Genomic DNA, 16,951 nt, shown 5'->3' on the forward strand with positions numbered 1-16,951 from the left:
CCACGCATGCATTCGGAAGCCGTGAAGAAGGTCACTTGCTTTCAAGGCACACCTCCAGAGAGGAGGCACAGAGCATAAACAGCATGGCGCGGGGCGTGCACCGGTGCATACGCTGGTGCGATAAGGGATGTCGCAACTGTGGCACTCTTCTTTTTTTACACAGTTATCCATATAGAACCACGAGCATTACACCTATTTCAAGAATTTGGAACAACCCCCTATGTCCTTCCACCATGGGATCAACGGCAGCTCAAGCATTCCTGTCGTTACTGTCAAAACACGCACGGCCCGAGTCGGCGATAATGCTGCGCCATGTGCTAGCCGCCACGACTTGTTTTAAGGGGTTGGCAGTTACTATGCCATTAACAGGAGATCAGGGTTCAGCAGCATTTCGTTTACGTGTTGCCGATTGGTGATGATAACGGTTCGTGGTAATGTTCTGCCTTTCGAACGGCGAAATTTTTTCAACCAAGGCAACGTAAATAACGTAATTTTACGGTTATTGTGTGGCAAATGCGCAGTCGTAATGCCGAGACCATGACGTCAGGGCCCTTTGCAGAATGACGGCATGCCACGGCAGTTTCCGAAGGGTACGCTTCTAGTCATCTAGAGTGCTTCGCTCTCTTGCGCAGAATACAGTTATGTCCCGCTGGTAGTAAAATATATCGCAGGCTCTTGATAAAAAAATGGCGGCTGTGGGCTTGCAGTTTCAAAATGACAGGTGATCGGAACTGGGCGCTGTTTTGAAAGAGCTATAGTACACTGCCGCATTTCATTCTTTAGATGGACGTTCCTAATGGAAACTTGCAGCTAGGTGCGGGAACACAAAGGGAACAGAAACGACACTGAAAATCTGCATTTTTAAGGGCGAGTCCATATACCGAGTGTTTGAGCAAACACTTTCGAAGTTTTTTTAAGTTGCCTACGGCCGATAGCACAATTCTAGTCTACGAACTGGTCTTCTTGAAGAAGTGGACATTACTTGCACAAGAAATTGAAATGCATAATCGGCTAATAAACAGAAATTCACTATTTAAGTTTGTAGCTAATTACCCTATTCCACATATTGCAGTTTAAAAACGAGAGGAAAGGGGGTTAACCGAGGGGCCCGATTTTTATTAATGATATCGTGAGAAGCCAACAAACAAGCACACCGACGAAAACAAGCAAGGACACGAAGGAAAACACAGGGGAAGTTACTTGTACTTACTCATTTGATTAAGGAAATGATAAATTAACGGCAATGAAAGTGGATGAAAAAACAACTTGCCGCAGGTGAGGAATGATCCCGCGTCTTTGCATTACGCGTGCGATGCTGTAACCGATTGCACGCATAATGTGAAGACGTGGGTTCGTTCCCCACCTGCGGCAAGTTGTTTTTTCATCCACTTTCATTGCTGTTAATTTACCATTTCTTTAATCCAGTTAGTAAGTACAAGTAATCTCCCTTGTGTTTTCCTTGGTGTCTTTGTTTGCTGGCTTCTCACGATATTGCAGTTTACAAATTCTAGCGGGTGAGACTTCAAGGCCTGTCCACTTGAAAAGAATTGTGTGTATGACACCATCTACAAAATATGTGCCATCATCCGTGTGGTAAAAGTACACTGTCGTTCTACTTACTTTCTGAACAACATGTCATTTTATGCATTGAAGCACAAAAGTAACTGGAACGCCACTGCACTTCTCCGCGAAGTTCGGAAATGAATATGTTGAAACTGGTGTCATGTTGAGAATTCGTTCCAAGTGGATCGGCCTGGCGAACTCCCCAGCTAGAATTTGTAAATTGCAATATGTGCCATAAGGTAATTAGTTATAAACTTAATTAGGGAACCATTTATTAATTAGTCGATTAGGAATTTCATTTTAAGTAATGTCTGCCTTCTTGAGTAGGACCAGCTCAAGGACTAGAACTGTGCTGTCTGCCGTGGACAGCTTAAAAAAAAAATTGGAAGTGTTTGTTGAAACATACGGTATAGTGAACTGCTGATATAATGACCTCTTTCCGCGGAAGTACCCAGTTCGTTAAAAAGAGGTTCAACTGTACCAAGTGAGACGTAGCATGAAGTCTAAATTTTCAGCCACTGTTTATGCACCTGCTCTGTGATAGACAGTGATGCTGCGGTTTGTTAACTCTTAGTAACAGAGCAAGTTCAGAGTGAATTGAGCATCTAAGAATGCTGATCGGCAATTTTAGTTGTGTGCGCATTATGCTCAGATAAGTAATATCGTCATCTGTGGGACTCTGTCTAATCTGTCTACAAAAAAAAATTTAAAAAGAAACTGCTCTGGCATATCTGTTGACTCTTTATTTGCAGACTTGCATCCTATCCTATCTTTAGGTAAGTACATGCGCTAGGTTTGGATGGAGGTTTAAGGCATTGAACAGTTGCGCTTGGAAAAAGGACAGTCCAGGCCTGTGTTCTAGATTGATTGCTTTTGGCAAAACATGTTCACTTTTGTGTAGCTGTAGCTCTGGTACAGTTACTCTCTGCTGTCACGAGTTTGTGCAACTCCTGCAGGATGCGCCGCTTGCTTTAATATAACGGAAGGTTGCTTTGACACTTTTTTTGTGAAGGAAAACTCGTAATAGAAAAAATTTATACAAAAGAAATACCGCATATACTTGTGTAATGAATGCACTTTTTCCCTCCAGAAAATTAAGCAGAGTTGAGAGTTGCGTTCATTATGCGGGGTGCATATTATGGGAACTTTTTCAAAACCGCAAAAATCATTTGTAAGACAGTGAGGATTTGAAAAATGCATTAGATAACTTGTCCTTGCAGTAAATATACACGTATACTATTCGCGAACCGTAACATAATCAGAACCACCAGACCTGTCATCCAGGTCACTGGTTGCTTTATCCACATCGTGGTTCCACAACAGCTCGTCCTTGCAGCCGCTTCCAGTCATCTGACGTTATCGCAAGCATCATGTTGAAGCGCTGCTTTTCGGCACTTGTTGTTTTGACAACAACGCTCTTTCCTCGACCATCCTGCTCATAGGCGTGTCAGAGTTTATGGGTGTCTGATCAGCATTTCTGTTTGTGAGCAGATAAATTCTCTGTCCCGCAGCAGGTGTACAACTCGACTTAGGGCCCATCGCACATAGTGAAACCAAAGACAGAATGGAAAGGGAGCAGCAGAAACACAAATTCGACATTACGCCCACTATGCCGAGCAAGTTGTGGCTGTCCCTTCTTCACTTGGACTCGCTGATGCGCTGCGCCCTGCCGCCCATTGCATTGCCTATGACGCCAGAGTAAAGTCCGTAAACTGCGTAGGGTTGCTGTTGCAGAGAGCAGCTGCGGTTTTTTTTTCACTCTTCAGTCTGCGAGGTGCCTTTGCGCCAGCGGCAAGCATTCGGTGTGAACGGGCTGAGCGTTGTTGCGGCTGCTCTTTTTGTCCCCTAGCGACCATGATAATGTGCAGCCTGTTGTTACGGCGTTGTTGCGGCAAGTGTTCTCTCGTTGTGGCTTTGCCATTAGCCTTTCAGTCATCAAACCCGCCGCCCCTACCGGTGTGCCGCCAAGGCATGTCCTACAGCCTGCACAAGTTAGGCATAGAATTTCGTTTACATGATCTTGCCATTTCTCATGTGGCATTACTAAGTATTTCCAACACGGTGATGTCATCGAGAACTGTGCTTGCCTTAAACGCATGCTCGAGAGAAACACTACAGTCTCTCCAAAGAGCTATGGCACGCCCATTCGACTGTGGGACTGCATGAGAGCAAAGTTGAGGGTGCAGTTATCATGTGGGGGAAAACAAAAATCGGAATCTTCGAGAGCAAAGCTGGGGGTGCAATTTTTATCTGAGTGCATTCATTACGCAAGCATGTACAGTAATAATAATCATGACCTCAGCATTTTCTGAAAAACATGACATACCAGTTACTGGCCTTCGCGAACCTTCTAGTATCTATTACCGCTGGCCTAGAGCCTCAGATGAGCGGTAATTGTCTCCCGTAAAAGTACTGACTGTTTGGTAAGTTGTTCTTGCATCCTAACTAGGGCATATTAACGCAAAATGCTGGAACAGACACACACTAAACACACAAGAATGAGCACATATTTGTTGTGTGTTCGTTCCAACACTTTGAACTGATATAGCCGTCTTAAGATGGTCTCCTGGTTGGTTAAAAAAAGAAGTTTGACGAGTTTGCATTTATTTTAACAAGAATAGACTGATAAGTTGCTGTTAAGTGTATAGTACCTTATTTGCATGAATTTAATGTGCACCCCTCTTCAGAAACAATGGGTCCGAAAAATTGCTTGCGCGTTGCAATCAGATACGAAACCAAAACAGTGTTCGGGGTGTAAGCAACAGCCTACCATCAGGCATGGCGTCATTGCCATCACGAGTTGGCGACAGAGCATGTTTTGTTGAAGGTTGCAGTGGGTTTATTTTTTGCAATACTATGATCACTTTTGCAAATATTATCACTTTCACTAGAGTTCGCGTGACTCGTCACTGGCTTAATCACCGTATACGGACGCCAGCATTTCTGGTGCTGTGCCGAGTTCGCTGATTGCTGATTCACATAATATCTCCTACAAATTATTGTAGTATCTCTGAGTGATCACTTGGGAATACCGCCTTTTGTGCTTGGCATCTACAGTCAATGAAAGCACAGATGTTGATGATAACGCACCGCTTTTAATTATGAAAGTTTCCCTTCTCTGAAAATTCTGCATGCCTCATTTTTTTGTTAATAATTTTTCTGATCGTGAATGAGGGGACATACTGTATTTTTGTTTTATAATTTGGGCGCAAGTTACATTCAGGTGCATGTGGCATTCAGGTGCATGTTGCGTTCAAGTGCGCTTATTTAGATTCGGGGTTACATTAGAATCATGCAAACATGGTATATATGCAGTAATGGCCAAACAAAACATATAGCAAGACTGTCTTGCCTGGCTTTTGAGCATGGCTCAACTAAGCGGTGTTGACTTAGCTGCAGTCATCTGTATAACGACGGGTCTTTGTTGATACCACATTTTATATTGTCTATACTGTGTCTCCTATATTGTATAATTACAATATTTCCCATGATCTAAAGAAATGTGCTTATTTTCCTTTATTTACATTGAGGAATTATGAACACTCGGCACTGTCGTAGTGTAAAATTAATACCACGATGCGTGCTTGCAATTTCTTCATGTATGCCTCCGCTATTTCAGTTGTTTGGCTTACGTTGAGAGCGACGTCACCAAAAGCAATCAATGAAGAACACAGCCCTCGCTTTCTTAGGAGCCATGATCTACTTGTATCCATATGTGTGCTTTGTTTTATTTAAACCTTGGAGGTGTCGGGGAGTGCGTCATCAAGCGAATCGCAATTGGTGTGGTGGGACGGCTCGCCCGACGTCTCCGACGTTCCGCCGCATACGAAGTGCCTTTTTCGCTTTCTGAAGATGTGGCTGCAGCTCCCCCACGATGCATGTGGGGCATACAGTGCCCATGCCTCACCGCACTCACTCTAACCAGTCTATTGTTTTTTTTTTACCTCTGGTAGTTTGCATTAACGCAAATGCTTTTAAAAGCTCGTTTGAGAATGCCTGCTGTAATGAAGCCGTGTGGCGACCTGTAATTTACTGCTCATAAGATTACACTGCACGATGCAATGCATGCCGGCGAAAAGGGAAGCACATTTGAGTGGTGGAGTCGTCTCGTGGTAATTCAGGCTCGCACTGACCGACACGTTGCTTGCACGATGTAGTAGTTGCTGAGAGAGAAGTGTCTTTCTTTTATTAACAGTGCGTTGCACTCCTGATGTAGTTGATAGAGTACATTTTTTTTTTTACTTGCATATGGGAGTGAATAATGACTAATTGCCTCAGAGCAGACTTTCAAAGCAATAGCTGTAAGCATATCCTAAATAAGGTGCCGAAGTTTAACATCTTCAGGGAAAAGAGAGAGGCTCTAGCGGCATATTTATTTCCATGATTCGGTTACTGTCAGTACAATTTGCTGGGCACGTTGTCCAGTCAGAGTGAGATATGCGCATGTGCACGGCCCGGGTGTTGGTACTCGGCATACTTAATAGCTGAGCATGTGTTGTGAGGCAAAAGGTGAAACCTTCTTGCGCTTCGTTGACCAAATGATACTTTAAATGCGTGTTTCATCCAACGTAACTCAAGCACTACTTTGCGGCAGTGGTGCAGGACTCCTCATCATATCCCACACACATATTTTGATATGCAGTATGAATTTCAGGACAACATAAGTTATTGCCAACAGTAATTTGGAGAAGATTATTTAGTTACTCAAATATTCGGCATTCACTTTGGCAAAGTGGCTACGAACTAGTGGTTAGAATGCTCAGCTTGCAGCTTTCTGATTCTTAGTTTAGCTCAGCCCCATACTTGATCTTGCTTGTGTTACATTCCGTGCGAAGTACGATGAAGAAAGGAACACAATTGGTGTGATTCCTAACTCGTTAGCTACTGTTTGCAGCAGGAGTTGATGTCAGTGAAATTTACTGACCCTGAGGCAAAATAAACTTGCATTCCTGGCTTTAATCTTTAAATCTACTACTGCTGATAATAGTAATAATTTAATTTAATAATAATAATAATTTTAAGATGTGACAAAGCAAATCTGAAATGTTTCTGGCCAATAGCATGTAATGAATATACGTAGGCGTGTAATGAATATTGTATATATATGGCAGAGGTATTTTGGATGGAATTTTTCCAAGGTTCTGCCAAGAAAAAAAAAAAGACTGTATGGATGTATAGTACCAAGGGCATGATAAGATACCAGCAATTCGGCTTTTATACTTGCAATACTATTGCAGTTTTCCAAGTCAAGAATATCTGAGATTTGGTACGCTCGAGCGTTTTCATCTTTGATTTCATGATAGGCATTGTTTTCCATGCGTGTCAGATGGGTCATGACAGGACCCCTAGTTCCATCATTCTTCATACCTTTCGGTTTTAGTGATGTTGAATCACTCCTGTTGTACACAGATAAGAAAAAGCTGGGGCGCCATCAGCAGAATAAGTTCTTTTCATTCTTTATAGTGCCTTCCACTTTAGCCTTGAATCTGAGTGTCAGCTATAGAGTTACTAGGTCATGGATTGTGCTCTTCAGTCCGATGGATGGTATGCATGTTTGAAGCATTTAATAAATAGTGCGTATATTGAGGAGAGCCAGCAACAAAGTATAAGTGACAGTTCCTGTCCTGCATCATAATTTGGACCCTTGTGCCATTCGGAGCTTGGATTTCCTGCAGGCAATGGGAACGTATTGCTCGCAGTTTTTCACGCTTTGCAGGGCAGTACTTGGTGCACCTAAGAGTTTTACTTGCAGCGATCCGCGCCTAATATTGCATCTTGGACCAGACAGATAATTTGAGACTACATCCGTTTAAACTTATTGTATTATTCTACACGTATGTGCTCCTAACTAGCCTTATTTCATTAACTACATTTGAAGCAGGTGCCCTGTGAACTCAGAATTGCAGAATCTGTCACTGTGTGTTTGTTTAGCTTTGTTTACAGTCTGTGTGTAGAGGTCCTAGAGCATGTTCAGTGCGTCGACTCAGTTCCATTGAATTGCTAATTTACAAAACCATTATGTCAGGGCATTGTTCACCACAGGGAACCATCACGCGCGAGCTGTGCTTTGCAGTTTCAAATGCGGCATTGTGTGCAGATGAGCAAGCACATGCGCGCACTGTGGGTGTTCTTTGCCTCGTGCCGCCTTTTTGCAGATCAGGAGCTAATCTTCTAAGACAGAACTCTGTGAACGTTAGTCTTAAGTCCATGTTAATCCTGCATGTTAAGGTGAGAACTTGGTTCACATAATATAGTTAGTTAAGACTACTGTAGTAGACCCACCCAAGACTATCAAGTGCTACCAGTTCTTCTCAGTCCACATTATCTGGTTAGTTAGGACTATACTAGTAAACCTACCAGGCCTCTTGAGTGCTACCAATTCTCGTGCCTGCCATTGCCTGCCAGGCAGTGCTAATGAGAGCATCTGCTCGACGACCTCTTCTTTTGTATTGTTAGCGAGTGATGTGTTGACGAATGCGATAGCTCTCAGCATTTGCAAATGCAGCACAGGCACGCCTTTGCATGCACGAGCTTCCTGCAGCGTGCCTGCTAACATCCCTTTGTATTCTCTTTCTCTCTCTCTTTCCCTTGCCCCTTCTCTCCACACGCACGCCTTCCTCTCCTAACGTCACCGTGCTGTCTGCATGGCTACCCTGACGGCATTCCAATCCCCCGCACTCCGTGACCGACTCTGACGCAATTGCTCAGGCGTCAAAAGAAGCCCGCCCCGCAAGCGGAGTTGAGCATGCAAGGAAGAGTTTGCCCGCGTCAAAGGCTGCTGAAACTGCGGCCACGAAAACTACACAACCGGTGACGTTGAAAACTGCCGAGGGTAAGGTTTCGCATGGCGGCATCGGGGAGCCAGGCGTCAAAGCAGAGGCAGTAGCCAAGAAAGTGGCGCCAGGAACATCGCCGAAGGAAGAGCCGCACGTCAAGAAGAGCTTGTCGGGCAACGGTGAGACTGACGATGGGGTGCGGGTGATTTGCTTGGAGGACCCCGGCACAGGCCTGGTGCGGGAAGTCTTTGTCACCGATGACCGGGTGCCCGCCAAAGGAGCTTCGTCCAGCCTGAAGGAGGAACGTCAGCTGCGGCCAACCAAGTCGGAGACGCGACTCGAGGGCGGCTTCGCCGAGAAGAGCATCCGCGACCAGGATGTCACGCGGCTGGAGCTTTCGCGCTCTCGTGAGAAGTTAGTGCCGCTTCCGGAGCAGACGCCGCCCGAGGGGGGAACCTACCGCAAAGGGGCGGGCACTGCTGCAGGTGCTGCGGCAGCGCAATTTTGGCCTCCCACAACGGGGAAAGGTGCGGCACCGGCTAAGTCGGGTGGGGACACGATGCAGGAGGACACTGTGGGACCCGCAGACACCAGCACGCCGCGCCCAGCGGGCCGAGCACCAGGTGGCTTCACTGCGAGGCAGTCAGGTCCTTACACCAAGGAGTACACATACCAGGTAAGAAATGTGTATCCCAACATTTCAAAAGTCTGTGCAAGGTTACAAGAACCAAGCCTGCACTGGTGTCTCCAGAGCCTGAGAGGTTTAGCTTGTAACGTATACAAAGCTAGCTTAGTAGCCATGTGTGAATAGCTTGAAGTGAAATTGAAATAGACAGCCATTTTGGACGAATATTTTCTAATCGAATATTGAATAGCTGTTGTGCAGAGAAGTGGCTGCAAATTTGTGTGCGTAGGAACTACTACATGTTGGAATTAATTGTTCTGTGTAAGAATGAAACCACAGTTTAGTATAGCTTGTTAACTAAATGTCAAAGATCAAAATATTAAGTGGTGATTTAGGGGTAAATGTGAGAGAAATGCATTGTCATTACGTCGCACCCCTTTGAGGTATTGGATCCATTATTTAAACTGCATTCACTACATTCTAAAGCGTTGTTCAGGAGCTCATTCGACGCACGTGCTGCCTCTTTGAGGAGCGAACTGCAACAGACGCTGGTCTAGAGTAGTCGCACTATATATGTAGATGTGTATATATATATATATATATATATATATATATATATATATATATATATATATATATATATATATATATATATATATATATATCACACCTTGACCAGGGGGCTGGCTTCCCACACATACATTTTTTCCCACTTTGACACGCCGAGTGCTATACCATTAAAAGAGGTTAATGAATAGCAAAGCATGATGAAACTGCCTTAGTACATGTGGGGAGTTAATGAAAAGAACACTGAGTAAAACAAGGCACAAATAAAAAATTTAGGCCATTGCAATGACTAGAAGAAGCCTAAACATAAGATAGTTCTGCACCACTGCTGTTATTCATATTAGGGGCCTTGTCTTGGTTGCACTCATTAGACATATCAATATTTGTACTATGACCATGGACTGTGCGTGCATGCTTGCATAAGGAACAGTCATAGTGCCCCTTACCAATATTTGTATGCTTCACTGCATAACACAACTCTACTGCGGCGAAGTTGCACATGGATAACCATCAGTACGCTTCAAAATGTCCAATAAAATTTTTTTTTCTAAGCGAATATTGAATACCATTATATTTGAAACTACTATTTGGAAATTTAAATATTTCCACAACACTGAAGTTAGCTTAGCAGTGTTTGTTAGAGATTCATGACAAATCGGGGATTGGGATTTGTTGGCAAAAAAAAAAAAAAAAAAGAAATGCCCTTGGTTTTCAACAACCTCCTGAATGTGAGAGAACAGGGAAGGAATGTGAGCCATGTATGCATAGAATGAGCCGCACTGCTGTGTTTCTAAGGAGTCAACCGACTCAGACGACCTCGTGATGTTGTGGTCATAAAACGTCTTTCTCAAGTTAGAAAAATTGTGATCCAAGGGGCTCAATTTTCGCGTTGCGTGAAGAAAAATTTGATATCTGACAAAAATTTAATCAGCTACATGTCATAGAGAGCAAACATCTGACATTTTTGTAAAACTTCTTTCTCCCTACTACTGCCTTTTGCAGCGGCACTTCTTTACTTTTAGTAACAATAGTGAAAGAGGGTGCAAGGGATACTGCAAAGCACAGGATTGGCATCGAGTGCAACAAAGATGGCTGCACACTGTAAGAAAGGAAGGAAAGATTAGCGAATTCAATTGCTTGACACACGAAGCTCTTCCAACTACAGTTGCCCTCGCCATAAAAGACGTTGAATGTCAGCATAGGCACCTTGTTTGGTTTCTACTTGTTCCTGTTTTTTTATTTCTTGTTTTCCAGCATACACATGTGAGTTATATACTTTGTTGCTTTCAAAGAAAAAAAAGCAGCTGTGAGACAGCACACATCCTGTTTCCAGCATTACTTTCTTCTGTGTCATCTCTTCACACTAATATTTAATGCATGAATTGATTGACTAGAGAAGGCATTTACTGACAGTCTGCGTGAGTGGTGATGCTGGTAAACTCCCACGTGAAATTGGCCCGTGCTTTCGACCCCCCACGTCGCAGGTTCCAGCCGACGACTCCAAGCGTCCGTACAGCCCAACACGTGGCGGTGGTTTCAGCTACAGCCCACCTCCCATGGACACCGCCCCTGGCGGGCAAGCCACGTCGCCGACTGCCCGACCTGGCAGCGGTGACGGAGGAGTGCGCCAGGCCACGGGTTTGGCCTTCACCTACTCACCCACCAGGACGGCGGGCGCGCCAGGGTGGAATGAGGTGTCCGGGCGCAGCCCCACTGGTCGCAGCCCCACTGGTCGCAGCCCCACTGGTCGCAGCCCCACTGGTCGCAGTCCCACTGGCCCCAGTCCCACCGGCCGAAGTCCCACCGGTCCCGGTGCTGCTGCTGTTCCCGTCACAGCCACGCATACGACAACGACAACGACTGTGTCAGGCAAGAGTCTGGACTCACCTTCGTCCGAGTCCTCCGAGAGCAGCCTGGACGAATACAGGGAGGAGCGGCCGTCGCGGCCATCACGGATCCCTACCAAGAAGGACGGCGCCACCCGCCCCAAGGTGGTGGGCGTGGTGCCTTCGCTGGCAGCGAGCCGTTCACCGCCGGGAGGAAAAGCCGGGGAGCCTCATTCGCAGCAAAAGGTAGCTGTGTGCTTCATAGTACGTGGCTGTTCAGGGCTTGATGGAGATTTCGGGAGACTGGACGGATCTAGTATGACTCAAGCAGCTCAGTAGCATGGGCATGACCAGCAGCATTGGTGCTGTTTGATGTGTAATCTAGCTTTTAAGATGGTGTGAGCATCATCTTGATGCCCACAGGCAAAGCCCACAGGCTACACTACGAAGACTAGTAATCATACTTTTATTGGTGCAACTGGCTGCTGCCAGATTGGCAGTCCTAGCATTGTGCACTGTATGAAAACGTATAAGTGACCTGGTGAACGCAGAAATATCAAACTGAAGGCTGCAAAAACAATACAAGAACAGATGGAGAAATAACTATGTTGTAGTATGCAATGAATGCAATGATTATGGCATGAATTATATTAATATAGAATCATCACCATATTTACCTGATTGTTACTCCCGTTCCAAGACTAGAGTTTGATTTTGGACATGCTTTCTATATCAGTTCTTTAAGACTAATTTAAATCATCACAGACATTTCACATGCAACATTCTAAAGGCAAAGAGGAGGAATCTAGTTCCTCATTGCCCTAAGGTAATACTAATAGTAAAAGGCTAGTGTTTTCTGGTCATGGCTATCATAACTATGATGATCCGGTTGCTGGTATTGTGCAAAAGTCGTGCGAGAAAAGCAATAATGGAGGTGCACTAGGATGTCCTGCATACATCAAATGTGTTCAGTTAAGAATTTGGCTCCCAGTTGTTGCACGATGACAGTCCAGTGACCAGGTTCCTGGCGGGATCTTCTTTTTCTTAGGACACCAGCAAGTCACGCATTCCAGGTCTGCCTAGCCAGCAGCAGCAGCCATCCTGGAGCACCGGTGCTGATGCAGGCAGCCGTGGTGCAGAAAAGTCTGGTATCAGACCACCTGGTGCCATATCTCCGTTGCAGTCTAAACCTCTACTGGACTCTCGGAAGGCCACTTCACCCGAACAGGCATGAATAAGCCATTGTCTCCGTCACAGAAAAGGCGTTCATTTTATGTCGTCAATTGCTTGCGGCATGCTGAAAGCTACAAGCCTTGGGCCAGCCAAGAGCTGTTTGCCATGTCTCCACGGGATTGTTTATTTTGACAAGTTTATGTCAATATGCCCTGTCACTTGCCAGTTTGTTCATCATGTTCTTGCCTTCTTAGCTTCAAGGTCCTAGCTCAAAGGTGTGTGGTTCATTTTGTGCGGACCAACCTTGGAAATTTTACACTGTTACGTATCCATTCTCTACAGATTGTACAGCCCAAGCTAAGCGTACAACCCAAATCATGTTGACAAAAGAGTGTTCTAGTTAGTTCAAGTTTGCCATGTGCTTCATTTGTGCATCAATGTGAGAAGGAGCATCAGATTTGTATTTAAAAGGCTTCTCACCAGGTTTGGCCACATTGAACAGACATGCATGGTGTATACAATGCATGCTGACTATTGTGTCCGCAGAGAATTACACCGCGGCATGCCACTAAAACAGCTGATGTATCAAACCAAACACTGTGCGCCCTTCATCTCAAAGGAGCTATGCTTACGGCCAGAGAGTCTAGGTCAGATGCGCCAAAATTCGTCTGCATAATGTTGAGCCCACTTGCCCTCCAAGTTGGCGAGCTGACATGGACGTGGCTTTAACTTCACTGTCTTCCCGATCATATAGTGCTGAAGGTAACATACTCTCGACTTTCAGAGACTCGTAAGGTGAGAGGCAGACCAAGCGTTTGCTTCCCTCTGCCTGCACTCTTCATAGCATCATCCCACTGCATACAATTCTATCAGCCACGGTGGCAGAGTGGATGCGGAAGATTCGCATTTTCGAAACTGCATGAATTTGTATGTCCGGTTGCTGACTCTGAAATTCAACAAACTGAAATGTTTTTTCTCATTGAATTTTCTTTTCCCTATTGCCCACCAATTCGGAAAAACTTAGGGCCCTTTCCATGTAAGAAAAATCTGTTGGCGACAGTTCTTGTTTGCATAAAATGTCAAATTTCAACGAAATGTCAATATAACAACGTTCGAATAGCAACTTTACTGACTTCGTTATGTTGAGGTTTAACTGTAGCATGCAAATGTGGAATGGTGTCAGCGAGCCTGTTTTTAACTTCCTCGCCATTTTGGTTTCCCTCCCCCGTGCAGAGGGCCATCGTGAAGACGGAGGCGCTCAAGTACGATCCGGCGAGCGTGTCCTCGCTGCAGACAAGTAGCACGACGAGTGTGCCCGTGGTGTCGACAGAAACGAGGAAGGTGGCCTATCAGGTGGCTGAGGGGCCGGGGCCAGTGGGCGCACACTTTGCGGCCACCACTGTGACCACCAGTGCGGTGCCGCCCCACGACATTGTGGAACAGGAAGGCGAGGTGGTCAGCTCGCAGACAATCTCCAGCAAGACGCGCACCGTTGAGACTGTCACGGTATGGCAGCATAGCTGCAGCGTTGCTGACATTGGTTTAAATGCTGTATATGAGAACGAGGGCATTAAGGGCGTTGCAGTGCAACCCCCCATACAGTCGACTTCTGTTAAGTCGACCCTGACAAGGCTGCTGAAATTGATGGGTTGGATTAAGCAAAAAAGAAAAAAAAAATGCGAAGACGCATTGATGATTCATTTGTCAATATTTGCCCCGCCTCAGGCATGACCCCCGAATCGAATGCGCACCCACTTTTTACGAGTTGAAAGTAGAAAACTAACTCAAAAGTGACATTAGTGGAAATCAACCGCTGTTGAAGTCAGCACTGCAGTTACCATTGAGCTGATGCGCGTGCGTGATGACCAGCCAAGTTTTAATCATCCAGTGAAGGCTAATTTCAGTATAGAAATAACGAAAATTTGGTCCCATAGAAATGTGTGGGTGCCAGGTGGGACCTTCAGTCGTAAACGAATTAACCGTGGTCGAAATAACGGAAGTCCACTGTATAACTAATGTTCAGGTATAACTGAGTAAACCTAAAATATTTATCGCTGGTATCAACTTGTGACAGAGACAGCTTATAACAATGTTTTTGTGTTGTGTGTGACTCTGTTATAACATGGCTCGACTGTCTTCCGGACACTAAAATTTCACCATGCTGGCATTTTGAGCCAATCGGAGATGACAAGAAAGTGAATTTGACAATATTGTGGAATTTAGCAGTGTCTAAAGTGGCAGCCTCGCAGTAAGAGGACAGAATGGAGCAAAAGTGTGGGTGAATGCAACGCTGGCATGAAAATTGACAAGCATATTGTTGCAGAAGGGCTTAACGTTGAGATCTGAATGAAATTTCTGGGGCGTTTTGGTGTAAGGATACCAGAATAGTAGAGGACAGCTGTGTTCACACCAGCTTGAATAGTCATTGGCTTGTTAATGGCCGAAATGCCCGTAATTATCACTGACGTGACAGTCACAGGCATGTCACTGTTGTCGGAGCTTGTGAAGCCGCTGAACGTGAGTGTTAAAGGGGCCCTGAAACACTTTTCTCTTTAATGAGAGGATGACATCACTATTAAATTATGTCGCCGCAATTTTTATTTTTTATCTTCAAGCACAAGTGAAGTTAAAGGGATACTAAAGTGAAAAATGATTTCGTCTGCATCAGTAAAATACCGTTTTACAACACCAAAAACACCACTCTTACAACGATAAGACGTTTTGTAAGCAAGAAAAAGCGCAAGAACGAAATACGGGTGGCGACGCCTACTTAAGTTCCCGCACCTGGGGGCTGTGACGTCTTGGATTTTGATGGCATCTTCTGGGGCCTACTAATTATATATAGCGGTACAGATTGACTACATTGTGTTCTAAAGGAACCAAATATTAAACATGGCAAGTTTCGGGAACCTTTATTCAGCCAACGCGGCCCAAATGCAAAAACATACTTTGGAATCCCTGACGTCACGCTGACGTACCGTTGCTGGGGGCTCGGCATGAAATTCAAATACTGATACTTGGACCTTCATCTTCTCATCTAATAATCAAACTATCTTTTTTAAATGGCTGCATGCAGGGTTCTCAAACAGTGCTTAGTCTAAACTGATTTATTGTTTCGCTTTAGTGTCCCTTTAAGACGTAGTTATCGAACAGATCAGTGGCTTTCTCCATTCACTTGCGCTAGTGCTCTGGAAGCTACGCAGAGGTGACCACAAAGGTGTGCAAGGAAGCAGTGACCCACTGGCCCACCCAAAGGTTGAATGCAAGACGGCTTTTGGCGGCACCCCATGGCGGACGTGGTATCTATGCTGTGCTTTTCATCTCTGAGGCTACACACAGCAGCTGCGGCGATGCCCAACTGTCATGTTCAAGCCAACAGTACGAAGATGAAAAAATTTTTCTGTCTTTTAACAGCGGAGCTGTTTAAGCTTGAGTTCCAGCCGCACCCGGCGACCGTTCAAGAATTGGCGCAGCTATGCAAAGGGAAGTGGGGAGGAGGAAAGGCTAGGCGAGACACAGAGGCAACAGCTAGGAGCGCGCGTCGTGGCGCAGATGTTTGGATGAGGAGCCGCGTAGTGGGGGATTGGCTGCGCCTAGCGATGACCTATGCTCCGACGTGCACGTGCACTCCTGAAGTTGAGAGACATGGCGTGCGTGGGCGGGATCAGTGTCCGATACACCGATAAGATGGGCAGACCTAGGCAGGTGCTCTCTCCCAAAAAACAAGAGAAGCAACGGCGAAGGAGGTGACGAATGAGAGGCCACGCCGTGCGCGAGGAGGAGAGGCGATGGGCAGCTGTTTCTGTATGGCGTGCCGTTTCGAAAGATGGAATCCACTTGTCCCGAACGCCAGTGGGAGCTTGCGCGAGAATGCGGTCAAGGAATTGTCGGCGCCGCTGATGGTCGCCTTTCCCGCCGCCACTGCTCCCCATACTCCCCAGCACTCCCCATACGTGGGCCTATCCCGAATATAGTACATTACCAGGCCGACCCGCGGCAGAGGTGAAGCAGGCTTTAAAGGGCCCCTCGCCAGGCCCCATAGCAAATTGTGGTTATGCACTGGAAGTTGTTATGTGTCCTCTAGGGAGCGTTCTACGGCAAATATTTTAAAAACCGGCTTATTAATAGCCGAGATAGAAATATTTCGGTGCCGCGAACCCATGATTTCAGGAGGCAAGCTCCACTGCCTCGTCTAGCCTATGCAAGCAAAATTCCTTCCCTGTGTTCTCCTACACCGGACCTCGAAAATCGTGTGATGCATACGTCGCAGGCCCCGCCTTCATTTTCTTTTCTCCTTGCATTTTTTTTTTCAGCACTGCGCTGACGGCGTTGTGCGCGAGCTGTTGTGATTGTTTTGCACTGTGCACGATTTTACACGCTGTCCAGAAGGACACATGACTAGCAGTATAATTCAGTTCTAC

At 45.6% G+C, this 16,951-nt stretch overlaps 1 protein-coding gene across 3 annotated transcripts in view; it reads left to right on the forward strand.

Moving 5' to 3' along the window:
• The window catches only part of cora (erythrocyte membrane protein band 4.1 like coracle), a 58,963-nt gene that overhangs the window by 36,123 nt on the left and 5,889 nt on the right, over positions 1-16,951 (forward strand). The window contains exons 13-16 of one of the 3 annotated variants that reach the window (XM_075668881.1): positions 8,272-9,015; positions 11,016-11,603; positions 12,406-12,585; positions 13,764-13,883. In XM_075668881.1, the coding sequence (XP_075524996.1) occupies positions 8,272-9,015; positions 11,016-11,603; positions 12,406-12,585; positions 13,764-13,883 (1,632 nt within the window). Of the gene's footprint in view, positions 1-8,271; positions 9,016-11,015; positions 11,604-12,405; positions 12,586-13,763; positions 14,037-16,951 lie in introns of all 3 variants that reach the window. The other 2 variants (XM_075668880.1, XM_075668882.1) reach the window with 2 other exon arrangements.

This window comes from Dermacentor variabilis, chromosome 9 (assembly GCF_050947875.1).
Source record: "Dermacentor variabilis isolate Ectoservices chromosome 9, ASM5094787v1, whole genome shotgun sequence".
Lineage (NCBI taxonomy): Eukaryota > Metazoa > Arthropoda > Arachnida > Ixodida > Ixodidae > Dermacentor > Dermacentor variabilis.